This window comes from Netta rufina (assembly GCF_964035555.1).
Source record: "Netta rufina genome assembly, chromosome: 6".
Classification (NCBI taxonomy): Eukaryota; Metazoa; Chordata; class Aves; order Anseriformes; family Anatidae; genus Netta; species Netta rufina.
Genome location: NC_140129.1, coordinates 7545042 through 7572547, shown reverse-complemented (window position 1 = coordinate 7572547; position 27506 = coordinate 7545042). Strand labels below are relative to the sequence as shown.

General features: G+C 43.5%; 1 protein-coding gene across 3 annotated transcripts in view; it reads right to left on the bottom strand.

The window, feature by feature from the left end:
• Positions 1–26215, bottom strand: part of UNC80 (unc-80 homolog, NALCN channel complex subunit) — a gene marked incomplete at both ends in the record, with an annotated part of 126623 nt that extends 100408 nt beyond the window's left edge. For all 3 annotated transcript variants that reach the window (XM_084289645.1, XM_084289644.1, XM_084289646.1), the window contains 11 exons: positions 842–982; positions 1867–2089; positions 2746–2880; positions 7926–8187; positions 11723–11862; positions 12298–12371; positions 14140–14263; positions 16601–16899; positions 17535–17691; positions 24785–24833; positions 26124–26215. In XM_084289645.1, the coding sequence (XP_084145771.1) occupies positions 842–982; positions 1867–2089; positions 2746–2880; positions 7926–8187; positions 11723–11862; positions 12298–12371; positions 14140–14263; positions 16601–16899; positions 17535–17691; positions 24785–24833; positions 26124–26215 (1696 nt within the window). The remainder of the gene's footprint in view (positions 1–841; positions 983–1866; positions 2090–2745; positions 2881–7925; positions 8188–11722; positions 11863–12297; positions 12372–14139; positions 14264–16600; positions 16900–17534; positions 17692–24784; positions 24834–26123) is intronic.
• Between the last annotated feature and the right edge of the window lie 1291 nt (positions 26216–27506).

Genomic DNA, 27506 nt, shown 5'->3' with positions numbered 1-27506 from the left:
TCCTCCTAGGTGTGGTGCCTGACAACTTGTGCAGACAGACTGTGCCTTGCTCCACGGGGTGTGTGATTTTCTGTTCCCTCATCAAGGTTCAGGGTTGCATGTGCCTAAAGTGAGGCTTGACCTCCTTGGCCAGGTTTGCCAGTAGCACTGCTCCTGAGAAAGAAAAATTCACTATGTTTAGGCAGCAGAAGGAGCAGCAGCAAAGCCCTCTGGTGCAGACAGCTCTGCTGACAGAAAAGAACTTTCCTCTGCTTTGACAAAGGTGGAGTCATCCTGCCAACAGAGAGACTCCTCATTCTGGAATAGACTTCATCCCACCAGGGGCTCTACCACAGTGGTCACACTGGCACTGCTCTTTCTGTAGAAGGTTCCCAGACAGATGGGCCCAAGGAGACTGAGCAAATTTCAAAGCCTGCCTTCTATTTAGAACCAAGGAAAAATAAGACCAAAAAATGTTATTTTCAGCACATTCTAGCAACTGAGGACTGACAAAGGGCATTAAGTATCACAACATTCCCCATGAAACCACAGAAGTTAGCAACTCCAAGTTTCTGCCCAAAGGTCTGCACTGTGTTGTGGTATGGCAAAAAAATCCAAACCCTTTCTCTTCTTCCTGCTGATGGCTGACTATTTATTTATTTTTGGACAAATTGCACAAGGGAAACATGAAAGGTTTGGAAGATGTTTCTACATAGAACAAGACAGACCTCAAGAGATGCAGAAAAAAAAAATACGAAAAAACAATTAGTCATATATTCATACATGGAAGCAGTAACACCTCCTCAGGTTCTTGGAGTTCATATTCCAGTGATATGTTTCTTTCTTGATGTGTTAGATTTACCTTCTTTGACTGTGTTCTCTCCATGGCTGTTTGAGTGGTCTGGCAGATCAGAGACAAGAGTGTGGTGAGAGTGTGAATGCCTAGCACTTAGGCTTTCCATCTCGGTTGCTGTGTCAGAGCTCCCCCGTCTGGTGAACTTTCCTAGGGTGGAGACAAGAATTTGATATTTAGTTTACTCATCTGAGAAGTGCTTGAAGGCAAGAGACAGTAGCTGAGGTTAGAAATCGAATGACTGGAGTCAGCAGAAGTCAAGGCCTTCCGGGACCCTGTGAAGCAGAACCAAACAGGTAATTGTGGGATATCTTGCAGGGGGTCATTGACATAAAAACTAAGAACACGAGAATGCTCTGACATGGCCTTAGACAATCGTTTCTTACTTTGTACCATCTCCAAGAAAGTATGCTAGGATGAAAATCTATGACATTCTGAGTAAGTCTGTGAAACAGAAACCATGCCTAGATACTGTTGAGTGAACTTGGAAGACTGAACAAGCCTATATTTAAATTTAAACACTGCATCTTTGCAAAAATCAAGACAGTTACCTGGTAAGCTTCACTATCTGAGGCAATACTCTATTTTGTATCCAACGTTCACTTGGAGAAGACTCAACATTTTTTGTCACGTATCTAACGACCATATTGCTGCTTCTCCAGAGATTTCTCCTTAAAAGAAAAGAATGCAGCCATTCCTCGAACCTATTTTAAGCTGCAGTTGTATAATGCTTCCTACCACTCAGGGGAAAGCATAGTCATGACTGTACTGCTTGAATACAAGTTGCTACAATAGCTATTACTACGTTATATGATGGTAGCTCTCAGAGAAAAAGTGAAGTAAAGAAAGTGGTAAGTTATTCAAGGTCTGTTGTCAGCGCAGTTGCCACTTCTGCAAGCAGGTGTTTAATGTAAACAGAACTGGGTATATAAGGTTGCAATAGGATGGATGGAGAAACAAAGAGCCTCTGCCATTTTCTGAATGCTGTGGACAGGAATGACAGAGAACCTGGGGCAGAGATAAAAATGCCTCACCTAATATGGTGGTTTGCCATCCTCCTCTCTCAATGCCACGCCGGTCCTCTCCAATTCCAGAGAAGCTGCCGAAAGAGAAAGTGCTGCGAGTGGGCGAGACATCCAAGTGGTCCTCGTGGAGGAGGAAGGGCACCCCCATCCTCCGCTGTCGCTTCTTCCCAGTATGGTGGAAAGGAATTGACCCTTTGCGCTCACGTTCCCTGTCCTCTTTGCGGCTTTTAAACTGCAGGAGGAAGGTGAGCAGAGATGAGAGCAATTAAAGGCTTTGAGACATTCAACTACTATTTGAGGGAAAAAAAGTAAAACAGGTATATGGCCGAGCTATAACCTTACACTCTGAGCTTTTTGTCTTGGCCATTCACTATGATAGGAACTATCTACTCCCTGGGACCATATAAATATTTTAAGTAACTCAGTCTTCCCACAGGATGGGATGAATGCCCTTTTAAAGTTTTATGGCATGCTCATACCTGAAAGCTAGATTTGCAGAATACGCAAAACTCTGCTAAGTGTCTTGGATGGTTGCAAACCGAGGGCTTTACAGCATAAAACATCAGAAAAAACTTCACTGAACTATCTGGAATTACAGCAAGAACCAGCACTTGAAAATCTGGACATTAAACTGCATTGTTTGAGTACACTCCTCCATGCAGTTTCAGCAGGATAACTATTTGAATAAAAGTTTTAGTATTGTGATTGGAAAGTGCACAAAAAAATCTAAGTAATTACAAACAAAATCACTCCCAATGAAAAAAAAGATGTCAATCTCACATACAGCATATATGTATAGTCCAAGCAGACCTTCACTTGCTACTTAGCAGAACATTTAGGTGCTGAATCACTGGACAATTTGATTACATGTGATTTTCTTCTACTCACTTTTTTGAAGATGTTCATGCCCAGGTCTGTGGAGAGATCTGGAACTGCTGGCCTACGCAAGTTGGTCAGTGAAACCTTGGAAAATGCTTCCGTGCTTAGTGATTTTTCTTCTTCATTACATTTCATTGTAAGATCCTGCAGCTCCCAAAACAAGACAATAAGCACAACGAGAACTAGACGATAAGCAGCTTAATAGAAGAGCTGCACCCAAGAGCTGTCATAGGAGAAGCATAATAGCAGAGAAAGACATTCAATTCATCACAGAGAACACCATTCACACATTTAAAGAAAAATAAATAAAAGCATTTAGAATCTCCTAGAATTACTGACCTAACATTTTTGTGATCATAAACAACAAAAAAAGGGGCAGCACACTGTGCTGCCACAGAAGAAATTCAGGCATTGCTGCCAGTGTGGTCTAGTGGGACAGAAGACTCATGGCCTGCTCTGCTCCAATTCTGATCCCAAGTATGGCCTGGGGTGGCAGATGATCTTCCTGACGCCTTGGTTTACATTTATATGCAGTTATAGCTGCCACTTTTTGTGAAATGTTTTAAGTTATGAGAGAATATGACCATAATGATGTACATGTATGCTCTTAATCACGCATTTTGCAACTTAGCTGTAATGAGCAGCACTGTCCCCTCGAGAGATTTGATTTGTAAAAGTACTTATGATAAAAAAATGTTGTAACTACAAGACTTCCTATGAATGCTACAAGGCTGTTTTTGTTCTGGGCTGTTGTGGAAAAAGGAAGGAAGACAGGACTGGGGCAGCACTCATCTTTAATTTTATTTGCTTACTAAAACAACCTAAGACTTCAAAATCAGTAAGCATCCCTCACTTGTAATAACAGTGCTGCAAGATCTGTCCACATCACGGTTCTCTTCTCTTATTTGTGAAAGCCCCTACAACTTAAAGCACAGAACATTCCAGGACAAGGAAAACGGCCAGACTGATTTACTGACGCCTCAGTAGAGGGCACTCTGCTACCCCTCTGCACTGAGCAGAATACATCACAGCTGCCTGCTGTATTGGAGGGGCTTTGCTACAAAGGGTAGCTGAGCTCCTGACCATCTGTTCTCATTAAAGATCTGATGCCACTTTCCAGGAGATGTTTGTGCAGCTGACCTGACCAAATTCCCTCAGGATAATTTTCATCTGCCTAAATATCAGCTTGTTTCCAATGGAGATGCTCTTCTGCCTTGCCTCCCCTTTAGACAGCTTGTGCTGATCAACTGGTCACGTTAAAACACCTTTTCCCTTTCAATCCAGAGAGCCATATGCCATCTATAGCTGAAGACTCCTACAGAATAAAAAGTAGAGATCCTGGTGCTGCAACACACAGGAGTGTGCAGCTCTATGCGCATGAAGGTCCTGCAGAAGCCAGTGACACTTTGCAGATGAAGTCTTAAGGACCAGTTACAGTGTCTACGTTACTGGGATTACTGGGGACCAGACATTCTCTGGAGACTTTTCATAGCAGTCAAGGACTACCCTTAAATGTTTCTTGTTTATTTTTATCAAAACATGAATGAAGGAGAATAGAAAGATTCCACGTCATGGTTGTTTTCAGTCACATTCAGTCAAGGTTTGCTCTTAAATCATTTTGCATATGTGACTGAAGATTCAGGGGAGAAGTCATACACAAAATCCATCAGACAGCAAATTAAGATTCAGCCCCAGATTCTCTCAACAGCAAGGCCAGCAAGTACTCCATAAGGTTTGGTTCTTAGTTTTTACAGCTCTTTGGCTCCTTCTGGCCGGAAAACACATGCGTTTAATTCAGATTCATTACCCTCTGTCCATTAGTTACTAAATCAATGCTTTATTAGGTGGCTTATGGTCACCAAAAGGACAGAGTGAGGATCAGGACCTACACCATGATACAAGCCATATAAACACACAGAAAGACTGTTCCAGTTCTAAAAAACAGCTTAGGATATGTATCAAGCAACAAAAATGCAAGTTATAGAATTAGCTTTAACCTACATTGTGGTATATGACCTATTTTAATGAATCAAGCTCATACTCTTGTTGAAGACTGAATAAAAACGTAGCTATGGCTTCTGTGCAGTACATTATCTTGTATTCATGATAGGCATACGCTGCACAAGAAAGTAAAACAGTTTTGGGGTTGCTACTCTAGATCTTTAGACGATGTTTTCTATTGCCTTCCTTCTGCACGACCGTAAAGATAGCAGCTCATTAGTACTTCTCTCAGCTCTCAAGGTATTGCTCTTGAGACTCGTGGTTTTGTATTAGCATTGCAGTGAGTCATTGCAGCTGCACTGGTCTGATGTTTAATTTAAGCTTTGGCTCTTCGCCCCTGCAATGTTACTGCAAGACTGTAGATGTGCGTGAGCCTCATGAGGTCTCATTTCTCAGACTTGTCCTTACACTAATTCACTGCATACAGGTACAGTGCAGGTTTCCCTCATCGTGTGTTGCCAGCTCTGAGATCTGTTTGGATTAAAGTCGGTTTCCAGAGGAACCCAGTATTCTCTTTATTCACACTGCACCCAGTACCCTTTTGCTATGCAACAAGGAGCACTGGCATGCTGCACTGAATCTTTTCCTACTTTGCTCTTCGTTTTACTAGGCAAGATATGGGGGATGTTTCCTGCATTCTCTCAACACATGATCCCAACTTCTTTAGCCCCAGATTATATTTAAAATGTTACTTCACACACACAGAAACCAACAAGAAGTTCGAGAGTTTTGCTGAGGCTTAGGGAAATGCAGGAAGTTAAACAGCAGAATAACAAATAACATGGATTTATCAGAAAAATCTGCTGGCCCCTGATCTGACTTGCATGCAGCTATTTTTGTCTTTAATCAGTTTATGCGTGACACTTTAAACCTATCCCACTGAAACAGATGATATTTTTGAGAACGTATTCCTCAACCTGTGAGCAGAAACGATGACATCTAGTTTGGAATTTAAGATCCAGATCAAAAAAGGTTTTAAGCATATCCCTGTGTCTGACTGATGACCTGGTAAAGTCTCAACATAAAACCTCTTGTGCGGTTAGAAAGAAATGACAAATCTCAGTCCTTTGGAGGTAGATCTCTCTCCTTTGACTATCACAGAGCCTTGAGTGATGAGACTGAATTTAAGAACCTCAGTTAAGTGCCTACAGTCAGCCAGGATGAATGGTAGGGAATGGTGTCTGTGTTGCACAGACTTCAGCCTTCAGAATTGTAAAGAAGGGGGGAGACGAGCTTCAGGAAGGCTGTTTCACCATCTCCATCGCAGCTGTTCTGCTTAACAAATTGAAAACCTTTTTAAAAAGGATTCTAGTTTGATGAAGCACAGTAAAAATACACAGGACTGACACAGAGGTTACAAAAAGCAATCAAATCTAGCCCTGGAGGGAAGAATGCCCTGGACAGAGTCCTCACATTAACAGCCAGAAAGCACCCAGTGGAATTGCCAAATGGATTTAACAGAAAAACGTTAGTGAAGAGTAAAGAAATCGTCTGCAAGAGAAACATCCTGAAAAAGCAAGAAACAGCCAAGTGTGTGAAAGGAGGAAAGTGTCTTATTGCACAGAGAAGAACCTGCACAAAGCTAACGCAAACAGCACCTACAGAGGACAACCCTATGCAGGCTGCCAGTGTGCTAAGAACCACTGACTGCAGTCCTGCTGCACGAGTAGCTACCATGTTCACATGCAAAATAACTGGGCTATTCTGAACAGTATGAGGGCAGAAAGTGAACCACCTCAACAGCAGTATCTTCCAATGTACTGTTCTACTTAGGCAGCATTCCCTCCAGGAGAGGATATTAAAAGGAGGATTTTGTGTACGTGTGCAGCAATCCTATAAAATCCCCATGCAAAGGTAGATTAAGATGGAATAGTAATTCCTATCACCTGGCCTTTATGGAGATATGTCAAGCCTTTACAGGGATAAAACAGGCAACATTTTATAGAAATGACACTAAAATTTAACAGTTTAAGCAATATTGCCACTGCTGAGCCTTTAAAATCACAAGTAAGCACCAGCCCTAATAAAAACTAGGAGAATGGCGACAGAATCCTGAGACTTTAAAATAAAAATACTATTATTTACGTTGTTTATGCTTGTCTTCTGGCTTATGAGTATCTTGGCTGTACAGGAGAAAAGACATTCTGCCCTTTATGCTTATAAAAGTGCATATCAAAAACTGTCAGAACACTGAATACAAGGCTTTAAGAAAAAACAAAAAATTCTAAGAGTTCTGACTCAAAAAAGACATTTGACAGCAACATTAGCAGAAGATAGAGCCTCTTACTTGAGCTGTGTCATAAAATTAGATTGCAAAAATAGAATCCCATATTACTGTATTAAATTTTGTAAGGCAGTTCCACCAACTCAGTAAATCAGAATTTGCTGTTAGAGGCCCACATGACACGAGGAATGCACAACCTAAAAGTATCACGAATCAACAAGGAGATTAACTAAAACTGCAGCTGCATCCCCTTTTTATCCCTTGATCAACCATGAGCTACCCAAAAGTTAAAAAACAGTTAAGCTCTAACACAAAGATCTTTACTGCACTGAGGTCAGGAGTCTGGCGTTTCTGCCCCAGCAAAATAGGGAAGAAATTTTGACACCTATTAGGACAGTTTGTCCACTGAGGTTTTGCTGGCAAATACAAAGACTGCACACTAAGAGTTAGACACTAAGAATAACATCAGGAGAAGAGGTAACTGCACAGACGTCTTTTGCTCACTGCCAGAGCTTTCAAAATCTACTTTGCAATTACAACACAAGCATTTGCCTGAAGTGTGCAGTGCTATACCAAGAGCAATTCCTTTTCTCTCCTTTGAGGGGTTATTCCAAAGAGAGCTCAGTAAAGCAAGTCTGATTTCTTCTGACAAACACATTAGTATATTACCACATTAAAAACTAATTTTATCGCTGTTCGCCCTAGAATAATTATCCTAAAACAGCCCTCAAGCTTTCAGCAGTCACCAGCTCGGAGTCAGATTCTGCCTCCAAACCCCTCGTCGTTCTCAGGGTCTCCTTCTGAATCAATGCACACGTCTGACCTCTGAGCACTTCAACCAATACCAAAGCTGTGCTTTTCACTAGTCATCCAGCCACCGCTTCCCAGCATCACCACAACAGTTAGGTGTGTTTTTTTTTTATTATTATTTATTATTTTTATTCAGTTGATGGCAACTGCTTACCTGAGTTTTGTGGGTATTCACCAGGGAGGGTGCGGCAGCCACCATGGAGCTGCTGCGAGGTCTCGGCAAAGGGGTGATCTCTGGCTCGGGTGGTTTCTCTGGCTTTTCTTGTAACATATGCCTCAGCCTCTGCAGGTAGTACATCAGTGACCACTGCGTGCCCTCCTCAGACCAATGGGGCTGCAGCAAGCAGCGCAGCACTGCCACATCAAAGTATGTGGCATAGCGAGATTTCTGGCATGGTGGGATCACCATGGACAGCCTGTTCCAAAAAGGAAGAGCAGAAATGTTATTCAGGCTCCTAAGACCCTTCTTAAGTACTCTGCTCTCTGAACAAAGAGGCACTCAAGGGTGATCTGTCAGTTTTGTATGTTCAACTGTTCTTAAGAGGTCACTCAACACCACAAAGTTTTCTTTGATAGCTGGAGACCCATTCTGTCCTAGCACACATGCTGGCCCACCCCAAAAGACCCAACAGCTCTACTCAGAAACCTAAACAGTCAAGAGCTGTAAGCCACTCACTTTCTCCTGCCATCTGCAGCAATCACCAGGACGTGCACACAGCTGTGCCTGCCTGAGCTTGCAGGGACATTTGATGCTGACCCTTTGGGACTAAGGCCCTGGCTGAGGAAAGCATTGCTGATGATGTGTAAGTGGATATTTAGCTTTCAGATCCCTGGGGGGCTCAGGCACAGGTTTTGTTAAGTGTTTTCTTGGACAGGGTTGCTTTCTTAAGCTGCGGTCTGAAGACAAGCCTAATGCACCTGTGCTAACTGAATAATTTGTTCAGCTGGAAACAGATAACTCATGAGCATCTGCTATTCAGACACTCATAATTTATATTTAGGAACTGTTTACATTTGTACACATCAGGCCCTATTACAGAACAAGCAGGCAGGGCAGCTAAATTAAGTAACCATTTCATCTAATTAAATTGATCTCATACAAGTAAAAACTACTTTTATAGACACTTGTAGACAAGGTGTGCTAGAGAAAAGGAAAACATTTTGGCTTTCACTATGGCTTTCCTGCCTTTCAAGGGGTGTCATTTCCTGGTAAGTATTAGCACAGAATTTCCTCAGTATTGTAAATGATCTTCTGTGATTTTGGGGTTCTATGAAAATTAAAACCATTTCTGTGAAATGTATTCTTAATCACTTGGGAGACAACACAAGAACAAATATTTTTTTAAGCCATTTATATTATCAGCTCCACTAAACAACATGTGAACACCAATGGCAGGACATCAGCTAGGTGTCACCACATTCAGAGCAGAGGAGTCCAAGGCCACCCAAAACATTACAGAAGAACCAGCAATGACTAGTGGAACTCCTCTAAGTGCTAAGAACAAAGTGCATGCTTAAAGTGCTTTACTGGATCACTGCTCAGTGTCACAGAGCTGCCCTGCACGTCCCAGGCAGGTAGAGGACTGGCAGAGGAGACAGAAGTGTGCAGGAAATGCTGACACCACTGGGAATCACAGGAACCCTCCTCCATGCTGCATGGCTGGCAAGAGGGGCAGGTGGCAAGGCTGGGCTTGGAGCAATGTGTGTGCATCTAGAACTCAAACCTGCAGGAGCTGGTTTGCTGCCAGCCCCACAGGCCAATGTTGAAGGCACATGGTGATTGCAGGCCAGCCCGTCTGTATCAGCATATGTCACAGAACACGATTTATAGACTCAAAGCTTTTCCATAGTGCTGTATTCAAGGTACAATGGTACAAATGTTATGACCTTAGAATGAGCTGTTATTAAAAAAAAAAAAAAAAAAGAAAAAAAAAAAAGGAGAAAGCAATGATAAATGGAAATATGCTATTAAGTTTTTTCCATATACTTGACTTGAAGGCTGCCTTTGTCCAAGTCAAGATTGTGTCAAATAGACACAGACTATACAAAAACATAAACACAGCTGGGATATTCAAAAGTACACCAGCAAGGAAAATAACGCCCATCACGTCAGCAGCAAATGTAAAGGAAATGTAAAGGATGATGCATTGCTCCCTGGTCACTTTGCAGGACCCAGATCAGTGTTTGTGCTCCTCTGTATGCAGCATAGGCAAACACAAGGCACAAGAAGCCTGGAGCAATACACGTTCTCCTTATGCCACTGAAGTCCTGCAAAGCGTATTTCCAAAGCAGAGTGTTCAAGGCAGCAGCTGGACGACAGGCTGTGGCTTTAATTGCTCCAGAGCCTTATGCTGTGGTCATCTGTAAGTGCGGCACTTCACTGAAAGGAGCAGGGGTAATTAGCCATGATCAGAGGAACAAGCCATTTTCTTAAGTGTCTGAAGAACCAGAAATTAAATTCTGTGCTTCATTTAGAAGGAAACCTAGTGTTTGTTTCCACAGCTCGTGGCTGCCTGTGACTGCAGGAAGAGTGGCAAGGCAGTCTTCCTCCAACCCCAGGCCCAAGGACAAAGGAATACTGCGGCTGTTGGTAAGCAGAGTAAACAACATTCGCTCCCCAGTTGTCTGTTGCGTGGCAACCAAAGCTCCCTGTACAGTTTTAACTGATCAATGAGTCCTGCGAACGAGGAGACATAATGATGCTCTCTTCAGTGCCTGTCTGCAGCTCCATCCCCATAGCAACCACCAGAGCCAGCCTGACAAATTGATCACCTGATTCTGTCTTCTCAGAAGAGACTGCTTTTTTTTTTTCCTTTTTTTTTTTCTTTTTTTTTTTTTTCTGTACAGCTGTGCCTCTCTGAGCAGCAGTGTTTACACAGAAAGGCAGTTCTGTGCCCAACTTCAGTTTTACTGGCTCACATTAACACAAATTAAATAAACACCTAGAATTGACAGGAAGCTTGATAAAAAAATCCCATGGGAAACCTCCTGATAGGATCAGAGCCATAGAAGATAGCTCTGCCCTTTCCACCAGGGAAATGGTGCATCAAACCCCTTTTTGAGAAATCTGAGCTGTTCCTAGATTCTATCCAGAAACCCACTCCATCCCACATTTCTTCTGCTTCTGTAATGAAGCAATTTCTTAAAACACTGCTGTTTTGGGTATGACATTTCCTCAAACAGATAAGCACCAGAACCAAATTTGTCATGAGGAGTTGGAGTGAGACTCCTAAATCCACAGAGACCTTGAAATATAGTTACGTTTCAGTTCCTCATCATTACTCCCCCCAGCCCACCCTCCAAAACAAGTACTCATCAGCTTCGTTTACTTTATAGCACTACTGAGTGTCCAGCAATACTGAAAATTTGGTTCTATCTTTACCTGCCCAAACCTAGATTAAAATAAATTAATGCAGCTGTGCCACACTGGAAAACTGTGACCTGAACTCTGCTGGGCAAGCTGGGAGGATGTTTGTGTGGCTGTGCTTTTTTGTCAGTCTGTTTCTTTTGGTCAGGAGTCCAAGGCAAGCTGACTAAGCAGCAGGATAAAGAGAAAGCATAATGACGGCAGTGGAAAGAAACTTACAAAAATCCTTGCTAAAGGGAAATAAAATTTTATCAGAAGGAAGCCAGAAAAGATACTAGCTGCTGAATTCAGCTAAGAGCTGAATTTCCAGGTTATTTGAAGGTCTCTAATTGTGAGAAACCAATGTATTAGAAAAGACCAAATACGGTGCCACAACAGGCCAGCTGGAGATTTCTCCAATGACTGCCACTGAATATCAAGTGTCACCCCCTTGTTCAGCCCCCAAAACAGATCTGTTGAATTAGAAGTCTGAGATAAACATCCAGCACCCTTGGGGTTTAGGAACAACAGCAGATTCATGAGGACCTCTGTGACCTCCCCCATTGAGTTACAGCAGCTTAACTTTCTGCTGAAGGGGTTTGTACCTGGGATGTGGGGCGCCTCTCTCCTGAGAGGCTTGGGAGGACATGCTTCCATCCAGGGAATTCCCACGATGACATGCTGAAACAGTGGGCTTTGGAGGTATGGAATCTGGCTGGGCTGTCTCACAGACCACCTGCAGTCCCTTTGGATAGTTTCAATAAACAGAAATAGGTAGACAAACATATTTATCCATCCTGTATTATTTTCCTTACTGCAGTTTATGCTTAGACACAGGTATTACTTATACCATAATAACATGGGCAGTTAAGCCTTGGGCTTTCACAGGATGAGGAATTGCATAGCCAAAGCGTAAGACAGGGCTCTAACCCAAGAAAATATGTAACATCAGGCTTCCATCCTGTGAGACACAATAAGCCCGAAGAGACCCTGACAACCATCTCAATACCCTTTGGTTCCACTGCAGACAAGGTTGGGAGCTGTCAGGAGAACTGTGAGCAACTGTAATTTCTTGACATGGATTACTTTAGGGTAATGACTGCAGTTGCTGTTTTGGCATTCATTTCCCCCCTCCCTCAGCTACTCACTCAAGCCATCTAGGCCTTCGCATGGAACTCACCTCTGTATGACTGCTGTCCAGATTAGGGGATTCACAAGTCACACTCTGATTGTTGGTAGGAGAACTTCTTTTAGCTGACAAAAGAAAATCAAGTATCATTTCAGAAACCACCTCTAATATGTAAACTGCACCAACTGAAAGGATATAGCAAAAAAAAAAAACAAACAAATCCAAAGCAGCATCTCTCTGCTGTGAACTTCCTAGGCATTAACCATTAAAAAAAAACATTTAACTTCTGCACAATTTTCAGTTGTTCTGTCAACAACATTGTCTACTGAAAAATCATAATTTCTTTAAAAACAAAAATTGAATTCACATTTTATCCTAAGTCCATCTGACATTTTCCTGTGCATACTAGTGCATTTTATTTTGTGTCTCTTTCCTCCTCCTATTTCCATGTATATTCAGCTTCTTTTCTAGGTTACATCTCTCTGAATGTGTTATGACTTCCAATTTGACAAATGCCTTCATCACAGAAAGCACACAAATGTCACAGAGAAAGTTTGATCAGCAGTACTGAAGAAGAACAAAGACTAGGATGACAGTTCTTGAAATCCTGTCATATCACAAGCTATCCAGATGCAACGTAGTATCAGACCGACTCCAAGCAAAATACTGCAAAGCTTCTGCAGTAGATTTTTTGGAGGGGGTTTCTCATTTGAAGAAGAACTTAAGTAAAATTAACTTGGTCACAATTTGAGACAAGAATGCTACAACATCAGAAGCTCCCTTGACATATAGAATGTCCTTCCAATTACTATTTCCATTCTGTTGAAACATTTTCAAAATGTAAGAGTATTTTCCTATTAGACTTTACTCTTGAAGGGATTAACTTTAGGGTTTTTCTGACCATACCCCAAAACATTAAAAAAAAATAATCCAAAGGTCAAAGAAAATTTAGGACTAGTTGCTTCTGTTATATCCAGGGCTGAAATCCTATTTTCTAATTCCAAGAGAAGGGAAAGCTAGATGCCACAGACTATTTTAAATCAGTTGAAAGATTTCTATCTTTCCAATCCTGGACTGTCCCAGAGGCCTGTAAAACCTTCAGAATGAAATACAATATCCAAAGTGACTTGCTACCATTGAAAAATCAGATTTAGCTAACTATTTTCACTTCTATGAAAATTACAGTTCTGTGCTTTTAAGAACAAGCAAGCAATGCCAGTGATATACCCAGCACACTTACAATTGACTAGTTTGTAGGAATTATGCAAAATTATTATCTAAAAATGCAATAGTAAAAAAGGATTTTTAGAACTAAGTCTGACACAAAGGTTTAGAAGCCTAAGGACCCCACTCCAGTCTCGTTATGGCTGAGGAACAAATGAGGAACAACCCCTTACAGTATATAAAAGTGCATCAGCAATTTAAGCCTGCCTCGGAGCAAGCCTCTTGAAACTACTTTATTTAATTACACAGCATGGTGAAATTTGGATTTTAGATAGGAAGAGAACCTACACTGATAACTGTGTGCTCTTCACTGTTAATATGTCCAGTACCAGTCTGGAAAAACCTTCCCCAGAGTTGGACTGCTGCTAGATAGTGCCTTTACCCTTCTTAGCAACTAAGGAAGATATTGTGAAACAGAGATATGAGGCTGACAGAAAATGGTAACTCCACTGAAGTTTCTCATTTCCTATTTGTGACTTCTCTCATCTCCTATTTAAATATTATGTAAATATTACTTGTTTCTGAAGAGAAACAGCCTGAAACTACTCTCAAAGGCTTGACTAGTTCCTGCAGTATTAACATATTGCTCAAGTATGCTGGCTACAGAACATAAGGCAGCAGCAGCCAAGAAAAGGAAAGGTTTCCCACCTGCACAGCAAAGTCACAGACCTGTAACGATGCTCCTGATCGGTTTAACGAGGGCGTTGAAGGCAGAAACTTCAGGCTGCCTGTGTTCCCACATAGGCTGCCAAATAACAAGGCCACTAGCCAACCGAAATGTCAGGTCAGACTCCTAGAAAGACAAAAAGAGGTTGTATCACATGGAAGAACATTGTTTCCAGACTAAAAGGATTGTCCATTCCCTGATGTACAGATCTTACAAGAATTAAGTGACACTAAGCGCCATTCAGTGGCCAGTATATGCTAACTCAGTGGCCACTGACACCACTCAGCAGCCATCAATACATTCCAAGTACAGCTATGAAAAAACAATAGGGAAACCTCAATACAAAAAAGCTTTTCCCAAAATGAAGCTTCCATACTAATGAAATCTGTTTTTTCAGGACCTTAAGACATAAGAGAAAAGGCCATTCCTATGTCAAGAGCATTGGTGACCCTTCTGACTATAAATAACTTCATATTTAGTCTTCAATTTCATCTTAACCTTAGCGTTTACACTTCTGAGACTTGATCTTATGCCCCAGAAGAATAATATTAAATATTAATGTATTGGTTAGAAATTGAGGCAACATGAAATGCATCAAATCAGTATGAAATATTAATATAAAATAATGTTCTTATTAATAGTAACACTGTTACTACTTGAGATATGTCCATGGAGAAACATCAGCACTGCTAGCACTTGCACCATCATCGCTTTTCACATTGTGCAAGTAGCTGAAATTGTGTAAATTAGCACACAAGTAAATCTTGGCAGGTGTGGGTATGCCCGTACCCGAAAAAGGTCAGACCCACATGAGGAGTCCCTAGGGTTAGCATAGTCCCACTGTCCCCCTCGAGCCCCAGAAACACTGGTAATAGCAATATCAGTGCATCCTTACAGGTGCACCACTGTCTTCTGTTGACACAGCCTCATCTGCCTCACTGTCTGTAATCAGAAAGTGGAAGCAATAATGTGCTACATTTTTAGTTTGCACTGCCAGCTTTCGGAAATGTGAACAATTGAGTCGTTAAATTACAGGATTACATGCATACCACCCCATGCCCACAAAGTCTTGTTTAAGAACACATTGCAAAATATGTAAATCCTGGCAGAAGTCATTAAAATTCCATGACAGAGGCCTTCCTTTGCAAACAAGTATCATCTTCCTTGACATATCCACTATTTCTTTTAGTAGGTCATATTCTTCCCCTGAGACCCCTACCTCTGTGAAACACAGGGGTGGCGATGCTGACTTAGAAAGCCAGTTATATGCCTCATTTACCTTATCCTTTTTGAGCTTTGCTTTGATGACAGAAATGCTTGTTTTCATGGGCTTTTCACGTGTTCATCACTACAGTATCTCAGAGATTCATGGATATTTCCTAGAATTTTTTTTCAAGGTGAACCTGAGATAATGTTATTAATCCCATCTTGTAAATGGGAAATAAATCTGAGAAAGATGATTACAGAAAATTTGGAAACCCTGTTTCAAATAGCCAGGGTCTACCTCCAGCTTCATTTCATTTGTTTCAAATGATAGCCCACAGTGGTGCATGTAGCACTGCAAAGAACTCAGTGTTTCTTTCTTCCATGTCTCCATAGCTCACAGAGAAAATGGAGAACTAGTAAATGACTAAGAAGAATTTGGGTTACATAAATTGAGCTGTACAGACACTTGGTAACAGAAGTAGGGAAGGAAGTTTGCTCTGCAGATCCACTTTCACCTGCCTTAACAGAATGATTAACCTTTCTCTCCTCTACTCCCTTATCTTCTTCAACTGCTGTAGCACACGAGGCGGTGTTAGAACACACAACAGACTCCAGTCCTTCAAGACTTTACAGACCTTTTCTGACCACCTGCTCTCCAGAGCCAGTTTGTCATTTGAAGCCTACCTGGAAGTGTAAACTCTAAACAGCAGCTCTCTAGAGAGCATAAAGACAAGAGGAGTCAGAGCATGCAGAAAATGACTCCTCATTACATAGCTCTGCAAAGCTGATGCACTCAGCATAAAACCAACCGAGGGACCCTGGCAGACAGGGAGCCTGCAGCCTGCTTCCAAGTTCAGAACAAAGGAATGCTTAATTGCCTCTGCCACTTCATGCTTATACCACTATAAAGCAATCTTGGTAATCAGCATCAAGATGATTAGTAATGACAACAGCAAGCCTCAGCAGCAGCCCCATGGTGGAATTCCTGAAAAGCTAGCATGGTCCTTAGGAGCAATGAGTGAGACACTGCAGCAAGCTAAAGCTTGCAATCCTTTCCGCAGGTTCCAGGCTCCCAAATATTCCACATGGGCCTCAGATCTTTGATATTCCTAGGGCCTGGAAATGCCTCACTTCAGATTTATGTGCCTTTGTACCTGCCTGATTCTACAGTGATTGTTCACGTCACTGGAAAGGCTGAATCACTGTTTCTGTGCTCAGAGGTATCTCTACACAATACCCCACTGATGTTCTACTTACTTTAATCCTGTGAACAAGAGGAGCAAAGAGGAACACGAAGAGCTCCACTGTGGCCATGGAGTTCTGGAAGAACTTCCTTCTGTTATTCTCCTCCTCATCATTCGTGGCGCTGGGCCGAGGGTGTCCTGGCGATCCCTGGTTTTCAGCCTGGTGGATAAAGGCGCTACCGCTCCCTCCCCAGCTAGAACCTCTGTCTCCTCCAAAACGGTCATTGCTGCAGTCCTGAGGGGCCTCCAGCAGCATCCAGTGAAGAGTGTGAAGCAGTTTTGTTTCGGCTACACCAAGTTTATCCTGATGTCCTGGATGGGAAAAACACGTCACAGTATCTCACGGGCTTTCCACTAACGGTACTGTCGAGAATTTCAGAGGAACTCTGGGCATCCAACCTCCCTCCTAATGGGAGCTTGAAAATTAAAGTTCTGCGTTAACAGTCTCAACATTCTGTTCTATTTGAAAACTCCTAATTCACAAGCCTCCATTTATTTCACAGCATTTGCAATTCAGTCCCTGAAAAGTCAGTGGCAGAGCCACTGAATTTTTTAGGACACGGTGTGGTCCTAAAAGATGGCAGCTTGAAAGCCTCATCTGTTTGACTCCATCAGATAAGAAAAAATGCAAGTACTGTGACGTTCCTGCTACAGCTAGATTTAGGGTATCTGGAAATTAACTATCAAAATGGCATTGAACTACTTTGACTCTTCAGCTCGTGATTTCTAAAGTTAGCACACCACTGACTTCACTGAGGAAACCCTCCCAGGTAACCCTGCTACAAATGAGAACAGAACATGAAATGTGTAACCCGCAGAATATACTAGGATTCCTCGTTAGAATCCTACTTCTAGGGTTTAAAGCATGTTTTATGGCATGCTGAGCATCAGTCTTCTGTTCAGACTGATAACTTCAGTAATGGAAAAACAAATTCACGAGCACTAACCTAGCTTGTTTCGGTTGGAGAGCAATGTGGCAGTGCAGTGCAGCACATGAGGGAGCGCAGCCTGGACAAGTTCCCAGCGAGAAATGCTCTGGATGGCTTCAGAGAGAGCTGGAGAAAGGCCATGCAGCTTGTTCTCTACTAAAACTCGTTCAAAAGACTGTAAGAAAAGAGGAAAAAAAAGACTTTTTACATCTATTTCTGCACAGACATTCTAGGACATAAACCATTCTGGTTTAAAAAATTGTAATCATTATACAACTAAATAATACCTTAGAATATTCTTCCTGTAGGATATGGACTGTAGCTAAAGCTCGGACACATGGACACAGTTAGGGAACAAATGAGCCACTCAATATAATACAATAATAAAATGTATAATACAAAACTCAATATAGCATAACAATAAGAAAGAGTTTAAATATCACATATATATATAAGTAAGTCCTGGCATCAAGCCAGATTTACAGTTGTGCTGGGTATTAAGCTGGTATGCCAGTAATCCTGTTGGAAGTCCCAGGAGCTAATGAAGCCTGCATGTGTGGAGCTGAGAGCTGGATATACTTCTCTTTCACACACACACATGCTCTTTCAGTTTAGTGTAACATAAAGGGCAACCCATTAAAGGTATATGTGCCTTAGGAAATGTTTTCACACCCTGCCACAAAAAATACTCAGTATACAATTTTTTGCAGTGAGCCATGATGCAGTGGTTTTATGAACACTTAAAAGATCTGATAGCTGCAGCAAGTTCATTATTTCCACCTCAAACAACACAAAATAAGACTATCTGCCCTTGAAACCCCAAGGAAGTTCTTTATTACTAGTTGCTCTAACTATTTCAATATGCTCTTACTCTGACCAGATACAAAGACCTCATTATGGGTCACAAAAGCAGTTATACTCCTTCACTGAAGTTCCTAATGCTAAGAAATACATGTACGTTACTGGTAATGCACGTCCTTCCACAGACCAGCTTAGCCTCCTGGCTACCTATTTGTTCACAAGCTGTTTCCACAAATTTCATCAGGCTCCAGGCATTCAAGTAACTGTTGGCATTCATGACCTAATGGATGCTTCAAATGCCCTCACTCCAGATTCGTAAAGCTTATCCTTCAACACTAGTCATAACAATTTTCCCCATAATAAACGTGGTATTGATAGGGACAGACTTAATTACAAAAAAGGAAAGCTGGAAGGGCAGCAGTCTCAAACCAGCTCTCCTAAATGACCAGACTCCAGTGCACACCATGACAACCAGCAGTAACGTGCACGCTCTCCGCTCAGGTTGTGGCCACGTCCCCTGGTGGGGACAAACGTGAGCCCTTCTGCTGAGAGGCAGGATGAGCCAGTGCACACCCAGTCACCATGGGGTGACAGCACCCTCGTAACAGCTGGCTCTGCTTTGGAGTATTTGGTACTGAGTACGCTTGCAGAGGACTACACCAGTAGTCACACAAATCAAATCTGAAAAAATACTGACTTGAAATGAGCTGCCAACAAATGTAACTCTGTGGAAAGTTGCCCACTTACTAGAGACCCCCAGGTTCTGGTCAGAAAAGTCAACCAACTCTCATTATGGAGCAACAGCAGAAATCAGAAGGCGTCAGTTATAGTATGCGGGCAAAAGAGCTGGCTTCCGAGGGATCAGTCAAAAAAAAAAAAAAAAGTGCCATTGATTAGGTTGTCAGTAACTTGTATTCTTAGCAGCAGGACGAGGTAACATGGCTATCACAGAAAGGAAGACTCAAATCACTCTCCCTGTAAGAGATCTGTTGGGTGTCACTAGCCCTACAAAGGGAACCAGTCCCCTGCCATTCATCCTACCCGTGCAGGAACACAAGCAGTCACAGCAGAGGAACCCCAGCCCCTTCAAGGCAGGGAGCCTGGTCCTCGTTTTATGGTCTGAATGTTCTGTCCAAATCTGGAACTACAAAGTCATTAAACCACAGAAACACCCACAGAAGGCAACAGAGGTCCAGAATAACTATCCCAGCCAGGGTTACCTAACAGAAGGGGGAATGAAGTAGCACAGTGTCCCTGGAAGCAAGATAAGAGGTGCAGGGATAACAAGTGGTCACAAACAACACAGAGCCTGGAAGGGCCACTGCAAAACTTGTTTTGACTTTTGCCCAAAGGGGTCAGGGTGCCACCCTTCATTCCCCATCTGTTGCTTCAGCCACTCACCCCCACCTCTGCTGTTGCATCAGCTGTGGGGCTCACAGCCAAGTCAAGCCTCTCCACAGGCCAAAATGAAGCTCAGCACAGAAGTTCTTAGTTTCTACCAGGCTAGTGAGCTAAATTAGCTCCCTGGATGGCCTGCCAAGCACCAGAATCAGAACTGAGCCAGGCTTCACACTTCAGCACTGTGACAAAACTATTTGGTTTATACAGCAGGAGGAGGAAAACAGAAGTCACTGGAAACAGCAACACTGTTCTGAAATGGGATAGAAGACGCATTGCTGTGCTCTGACCATCCATTCAAGGTCTTATTTGCATGCATGTCAATGGTGTCAGGGAGAAAGTCTTGCAACAACTGCCTTCTGGATGCTCTGGCCTACATTCTGAATACTTCAGAGGCTCCAGGGGAGGCCACGGAGTCTGCAATTACATCTCTCAAATTAGGTTTACATTCACTTCAACGTTTTAGCCTTCTGAGCCATGTGAAGCTTTTTGTATATGGCTTGCCACAAGATTCTCCTGTTCTTTCCTGGCCTGAGCATAAAGCTAAATATCTTTCTGCAGCCCAATGAAATACTAACTTCTGGAACAGCATATGTGATCCCAAGCATCTGAGATAACATTTTTCTGGCAGCATACAGCATTCCTAGCACAAAGGCTCCTGTACAGAAACTACTGAGCGTCCCTGTATGCTAGAGGCACTGGCTGGTACAAAATTACCACCGTGTACGTACTATCAGCGTGGGACCTGGTTGGCATCACTCCCCACACTGATAACACCAGCCACAAGCAGTCCAACAGCAATATGTGGCTCTTTGGACAAGTGCTCCCATGGGATTTGCCTCAAGTTCTTCATAAAGGTCCAGCTCACAGCAGCTTCTGCCTATACCACACATTCAAGATGCAAGGCTCCAGGTTAGCATTTGCTCCTGCAGCACCTCCTTGTTGCTCTGGAATGGCTCTTCTCTAGTTTTTAGGACGTGCTAAAGAATACACTGACATTAAGACCTAACTTTCACACACAAAAAAACTTAGCAGGTGCTGCTACAGCTGTGAAGAGTTACATGCTTTAAGGAGAAGGTTAAATGAGAGCATCCAAAGCAAGCTCCCTCTAAGTCAGTCAGAAGAGGGATATTGTAATGCCACGGCTATGTCTGTGGCTACAGGCTCAGGGCTGCTAGTTGGCTAAGAAAACAAAGTTACCTACTTACAGAAGCTAGTTCCTGACAGCAACACCCCCTATGTCAAAGGAGGATAAAGAACATCAGCCAAGGTGGCAGTGAGGAAAGTCGGTGCTATGTCTTGGCTGGAGAAAGGGCAGCCCCTTTCAGCAGGGCTGTGCGCGTGCGTTCAGCTCCCTCAGGGCCCCTTCCATGTGCATTCTTCCTTTTGGCCTGGCGATGCCATCTGTTTTCACAGGGAATAGCGGTCAGCCTGGCCTGGCTGCCTTCCCGCTGCTACTGTTCTCCTTTTACCCTCCTCTCCAACCAAGAATCAAAGAGGCCGTCAAATACCTTGTGAGCAGGGTCAGCATGTGCCCCCTTCCTGTTGGAGAGGGAGCAGGTAGCTGCCTGAAGAAGCCTAGAGAAGCCCTACAGAACAGAACAGCTCCTGCATTATCTCTGTCCAGACACCTTGAGGTCTGACCTCTCAAAGCACACATTCTGCATGAAATAACCCTCTCACACTCTCACAGCTACTGTTCTAGAGCTTTTGTGCTTCGTATAGAGCTGTCTAGCACAGAATTTCTCTTACTGCCCTCTTCTCCCAGAGTTCAGACTGCATCATGGTAGGAAGCAGAGAACCAGTGCTAATGTCACTTCAGACTGACTGGAGAGAACTTGAAATGCAGGCAGACAGAATTGGCAGTCTGGGGAAGGTCCTCCAAGTAAGAACTGTACCTACAAAGATCGAAAACATCAATCTAGGAGCTCAGAGCACAAGAAAGGGTCAGGTGCTGTTTTTGACGAATACATGGCTATCGCAAAATTAATTAACAAAAAAGATACTCATAGTACAACTGACAATGAAGCACAGATGCCAGACACTTTATTCAGAGAAAATTCCTGCATCCTAAGATTCAGTCTTCTACAACCATTTCCAATGGCTTTTCTTTTTACATGTTATTCCGTGTCTACCCTTTAATTGTTTACAACAACAAAACCACATTTGCAAAACAAAAAACATTAACTTTGAATTTGCTGGATCCTCCAGAAAGCACCTGGGTTCCTCCATGGCCAATGTAAACCACTGAAAAAAAAAATCACAATTGATCCCTTAGTCCCTTACCCTCACCCCAAAAAAACACATTGTCTTTGTGTAACACATACATCCCACTGAGGTCATTTACAGCTTTTATTCAGGCACATTAGAAATTCGATTGAGTCAGGGCAGAAGAGCTTCAGAAGAGGGAGGAGAAGAACATTAAATCTAAACCGAGACACGGGTTCATTGAGACAGTTTAAGACAATGGGGGGTATTTATCTTTGTGCCCATAATCATAGCCCAACTAAAATCAGTGAGACTGTTTGGGTAAGGAAACAATGAAAGGGCTACATTTTACTCGAGTATTAAAAATTATAAAGTGTACAGCAAAGCTCAAATAACCAAAGCAATCTGCTCGTACAAAATAGATGCTGTACTGACTTAATCTAGGCCTCCAGCATCTGCTTCCTCAATGCACAATATGCAGCAAATCCTAGTGCAGCAAGTTTAGAGCCAAGAATAATAACACACAGCGCTGTGCAGTCCTGACAGACAGTTAATGGCCTGTAGCATGCCTAGAACCATTCTGGCAAAAGAACTTAAAAAGGACGGATCGTACATGTATAACAGGTGCACAGTATTCTTAGGCAGGCTAGTTAATGTAGCAGTGTTAGATAAGCAGACTGACGTTTCAGAAGATGAGCCAACTACCTGCCAAGCTCTCACCCACTTACCCAGCACCCTGCTGACCTACTAGATAATGTGGAAGATGTTGACGTGGTCAGGCATTCCTGTGGATTGCTAGGGATAGGAAAGCAAAGGGCAAAAGAAGGTGGCAGATACAACAGCTAAGGTTGCAACCCATTCATTTCCTCAAAATGAAACCTCACCTTTGGAAGCTTTTGCTCATTATTTCATGATTATGTTAAGAACTGGAGAAGAATCAAGCTCTCCTTTATCTGAACAGCTGAAGCAGACTGCACCTTCATGGAAGCTAGTTAAAGTTGTACGAAAACCCCATATTTATATCTGCAAGAGCCATACATAATTCTAAAATGCCTTTGGTAATACCAGATCTCTTTTCCATGCACTGATGCAGTCTCTGTGCATTCATGGTGAACACATTTCTTTACTCTCCCCATCTCCTGAGACACTGAGCTCTCCTACCCTTTGGGGTGTTGGGGCTTCCTATAAAGCATGGCACCACAGACCTTGGGTCACAGAGGTGCAATTGGTTTAAAAAAAAATGCCAAGCTTATCCACGCCCAAGCTGTGACTCTTCAGCACCAAGGCATTTTGCTGGGACTACAGCGTGTTCAGTATGTAACTGCACAATTCTGGGGCACAATCCAGGCTGGGTACTCCTCAGCACTAGCTGAAGGAAGGAAGCAAGCCCCCTGGTCTTTAAGGCAGGCATGGCTTGATTGCCCTGGTACTATCTGCACCCCTGACCACTGGAGAACCATCCCCGAGCCCAAAGGCCCTTTCCTTCCTGAGCCTTTTTCCAAAGTTCCTTTTCCTTTGACTGAAACATTTGATTTATGCTGTTGTGCAACTTTTTACACTTAGTAAATCCTGGTATTTGCTCATGAAAGACACAGGCTTTAGAATCAATCTGTGGGACAGAGAAGAGCTGCTCTCAGCTGCATAGCATGAACCACCAGGAAGTCACATACACAGATGGGTAGAAGGACAGAGCTTCCTTATCCTAAGGCACACAAATGCAGAAGGAAGCTCTGTCCCTCTACCAAACAGCAACAGAAGACACAAGCTCACAGGTGGGTCCACAGCCTCAGATTAGCAGTGCATCAAGCCATGGCTCCTGCACACTCCTGAGACTCCTGCACGATGTGAGGCAACAAACTCCATGCAATATCCTCTGAGCTGTCAGTGGTATAAACTGGAGATGATGCTTTGAGCTCCAAGTACCAGAACTGCCATGCATTTCACCCACCGACACACTAAGACAACAGTCCTCTGCCAGTATTTGGTATCTAGGAATAATCCTGAAAAATTCATGTATTTCTTAGAGGAAAATTAGTCAGCAGTAACTAGGGCTTCTCCAGCTTAATATCTTGTGAGAAGGAAGTCAGAAAACTGCTGCAGCGAGACCTAAGTACTTTAAACTATTAAGGTACATGTCCAGACCACATTTTTCCAGTCTGTCAGGTTTGGCTGCAACTGCTTAATGTACTTTAAGTCATCCAAAGATCAGCAACAGTTTAAGTTATCTGCTGTTCCCTAGATAACCATCCTATCTGAACTTGCTGCTTGTCTTCCTTTTCTCCCTCTACACGCTAGATTGAAGTTTAATACTAAATACATTTACAAATAACAGTTATCAGCATCTGCATAATAGTCCCCTCAATTATGCTGCTAAAATACCGTCCCCTCTTTTCCAATGGAGGAGGCATTTTCATTTTGCACAATGGTAGAAAGTATTGGTTAAAGTGTGTTGTTAACAATGTTTAGATTTTCAGTGTTGTAACTCTGAAAAAAATCCAATAACCACAAGCCAAAATGACATCAAGCCCATCTGAGCACATGCACGCATGATGAACTGCAAGTTTAGACCCAGTTTGTCTCAGCTCTGTCTGTCTGCACCATTCTTTACTGTGTCGGTCCAATTACTAATACCAAAAGCAATAATTTTTTGTTGTGCCTAGAGATATGCACAATATCTAAATTCTCTAGATGGGAAAAGGTTTTGAATCCTTCATGTGATAAAAGTACAAAATTAGGCTGAATGGATTAAATCCACTTCTGTGATGAGCTGAGAAGCTTGGTGATCAGCCACCAGGGGCAGATCACATTGCATAAAATGTTAGTTACTAATAAAGAGTTGAAAAAGAGAAATGGGTACATACCACACAGGAAGCTTCATATTGTTTCCCCAGTTTAGGTCTTAGAAATGCACTGAAGGAGGGGAAAAAAAAAAAAAAAGATATTAGAAAGACAATACTTCAAGTTTGAACTCTGCTTAGTTATTTAAAAATGATTCTCATGTCAAAGGTTGGCAAAAGGCTGAGAAGCTCAGCATAAAGGAAGGCAGAAGAGTGCCCAGATACCTGTTGATGACATCTGCCAAAGTTCCACTACCTCTTCTAGAAGACAGAACCCACACTAAAATGCCAAATGGCAGTTTAACCGTGGGGAACAGGACATGCCTGGAGGGCAGATTAAATCTTACATTAGACAATTTTCAGCCACTTTACCACACTGAAAGTTTTTCACAATGTTCTGTTTAACAAGTGTTAAATATTACCGAACTTTGCCCTGCCTGTATTTTAAGCCAGGGATCCACGTGCCAGTTTTGTATTAATTATTTCCCTCCATTACTGCTGACGTGGAAGGCTTCTGATGAAATGCAGGCCTGCTCTCTGTAGCTAGAAAACAACCACCCTCTGCTGTCATTCCCCTCCAGAACGGAATCTGTTACACCAAGGGGAAAGAAGGGTGGGGGGAACACATTATTTGGGTCATACTACTATATATTGTTTCTTGGAGGATGTGGAAACTGTGTGATAAAGGGTTTTTGTGACTAAGGCTTTTAATTAGAGCCACAACCTTCAAACCTTCCACCCTCCCCCCACACACCCTTCGGTGTTTTCAGTTTGACATTCTTGCAAGTCAGGAGACAGCCAGGATCCACAAGGGACATAAAGCCCCAACCATACATTCAGCCTGCCCCTCACACATCATTACTCTCCAATCCAATGAAATAGGGTGAGACTTTGACGTATGTTTGCATGCTGACCTCTCAAAGCATAAAGCATAGATTACACTTCCAGAAGGGCTGCAAATAAAGATGCAGGCAGAGCAGCAGGTCCGATGCAGCACCGAGGGACGCTGCTCCTAGTACCCGAGCTCCACAAGTCCTCTTAAAGGGGGTGGACGGGGAGCAGCAAGGAGGGGTGAGGTGCACAGCCACACGCACGCCGCTGTTTTAAAGTCAAATCAAGAAGCTGCCTGCGACCGCCAGCAGATTAAACTGCCTCAAATCCTTCCCCTGCTCCCAAAACACACAGATTGCTCTACAGAGAGTGCAAAATGAACAGCTTGTTTCTCATCTTCGCGTTGCGGCTGTGATCACCGCTGCCTCCCCACCACTGGGCAGCAGCTGGCCTGCCCCCCCCCCCCCCCCAGCTGTATCCCCCCCACCCTGTTGCAGCTGTATCCTCCGCACCCGGGGCTTGCTGCTCTCACCTGGTTTGCCTCCATAGGAAGGTCTGGATGGGCAGAGGGATGCCACGGCCGCTCTCCTGCTCCTGGCCCTCGGAGCTTTTCCTTTTCACCATGATGCTGCTGTGAGGCAGGCTCAGCAGTCATACCGGGGGGGATCTCCCACGGCCGCCTCTTCGCTCTCCGCAACTCTTTACCCCCTTCCCTTCATCCTCTCCATCCCCCCCCCCCCCCAACACACACACACACTCCCCTCCTACACCTCCTTCTGGCTGTGCTGGTGCAAAATGGCTGCAGGAGGCAGGGAGGAAATTGGGGGAGCGAAGATGTCCGCGTCCCTCCGCTTCCTCCCTGCCTTCAGCACCTCCCTCTGCGGACAGCTCCGGCACCGCCAGCCGCCGGGCGGGGGCAGGGGCGGGGGGCACCGGCCGGGACCGCCCCGGGACCCGGCTTCTCCCCGCGGCTGCCCCCTCCTCCTCCTCCTCCTCCTCTTCTTCCTCCTCCTCTGGCAAGTTTCAGACCCCCGGGTCCCTCCCGTCCAGGAAGGCAGCAGCCCTCCAGGAGCTGTCGGGACGGGAGATAGCTGTGTGCCTCCAGAGGAAGGCAAGGCGTAAAGCCTGCAAGTGACGGGCAGTGAGAGGAGCACTCAGTCCAGGCTTTTTTCCCATGTGGATGTAGCTGAGAGGAGCAGTGGCACTCAGCACCTCCTCTGCCTCAGCAGATTTACTCGTGCTTCCAACCAGCAGTGGGCCAGGTTTGACTAACAGTGATGTACAACCAGCTCAGGCTTGCGGGCAGTGTTCCTGTTAGATTGCTCTATTACACATCACGGGATAGCAGCAGGTAACATGCCACTACGACTAGCTGATAGAGCAAAATGGAGCACCAACACCAGCCCACCATCATCAATTATTTTTTCAAGGAATTTTGTGAAATTCCATTGCTTTTATTAATAAAAAAAAAAATAGCAAGTGTAAGGAGAGATGCTCCCAGAACTGAAGGCCACATCTCTGACAGCCTTTCAATTACCCCACTTAATATCAGGCACTTAAAGAAAAAGGCTCACTGAGGTCATTCCTTCCTGCAACAGGAGAGGAGCTGATCAACACCACTTATTTTGTTCCTCCAGGATTTGCTGCTCCACCTGGATCCATGCGAGTCCATGTTTCCGGATGGGATTCATGCCAGGGTGCTCAGAGAGCTGGCTGGCATCATCATGGGACCTCTCAATTATTTTTCAATGGTCTTGGGAATCTGGAGAGGTCCCAGGAGACTGGAAGCTGGTAAGTGTTGTGCCAATTTTCAAGAAGGGCAAGAAAGAAGACCCTAGCAATTACAGGCCTGTCAGTCTCACATCAGTGCCTGGTAAGATTATGGAGAAGTTGATCCTTGAAGTTTCTGAAGAGC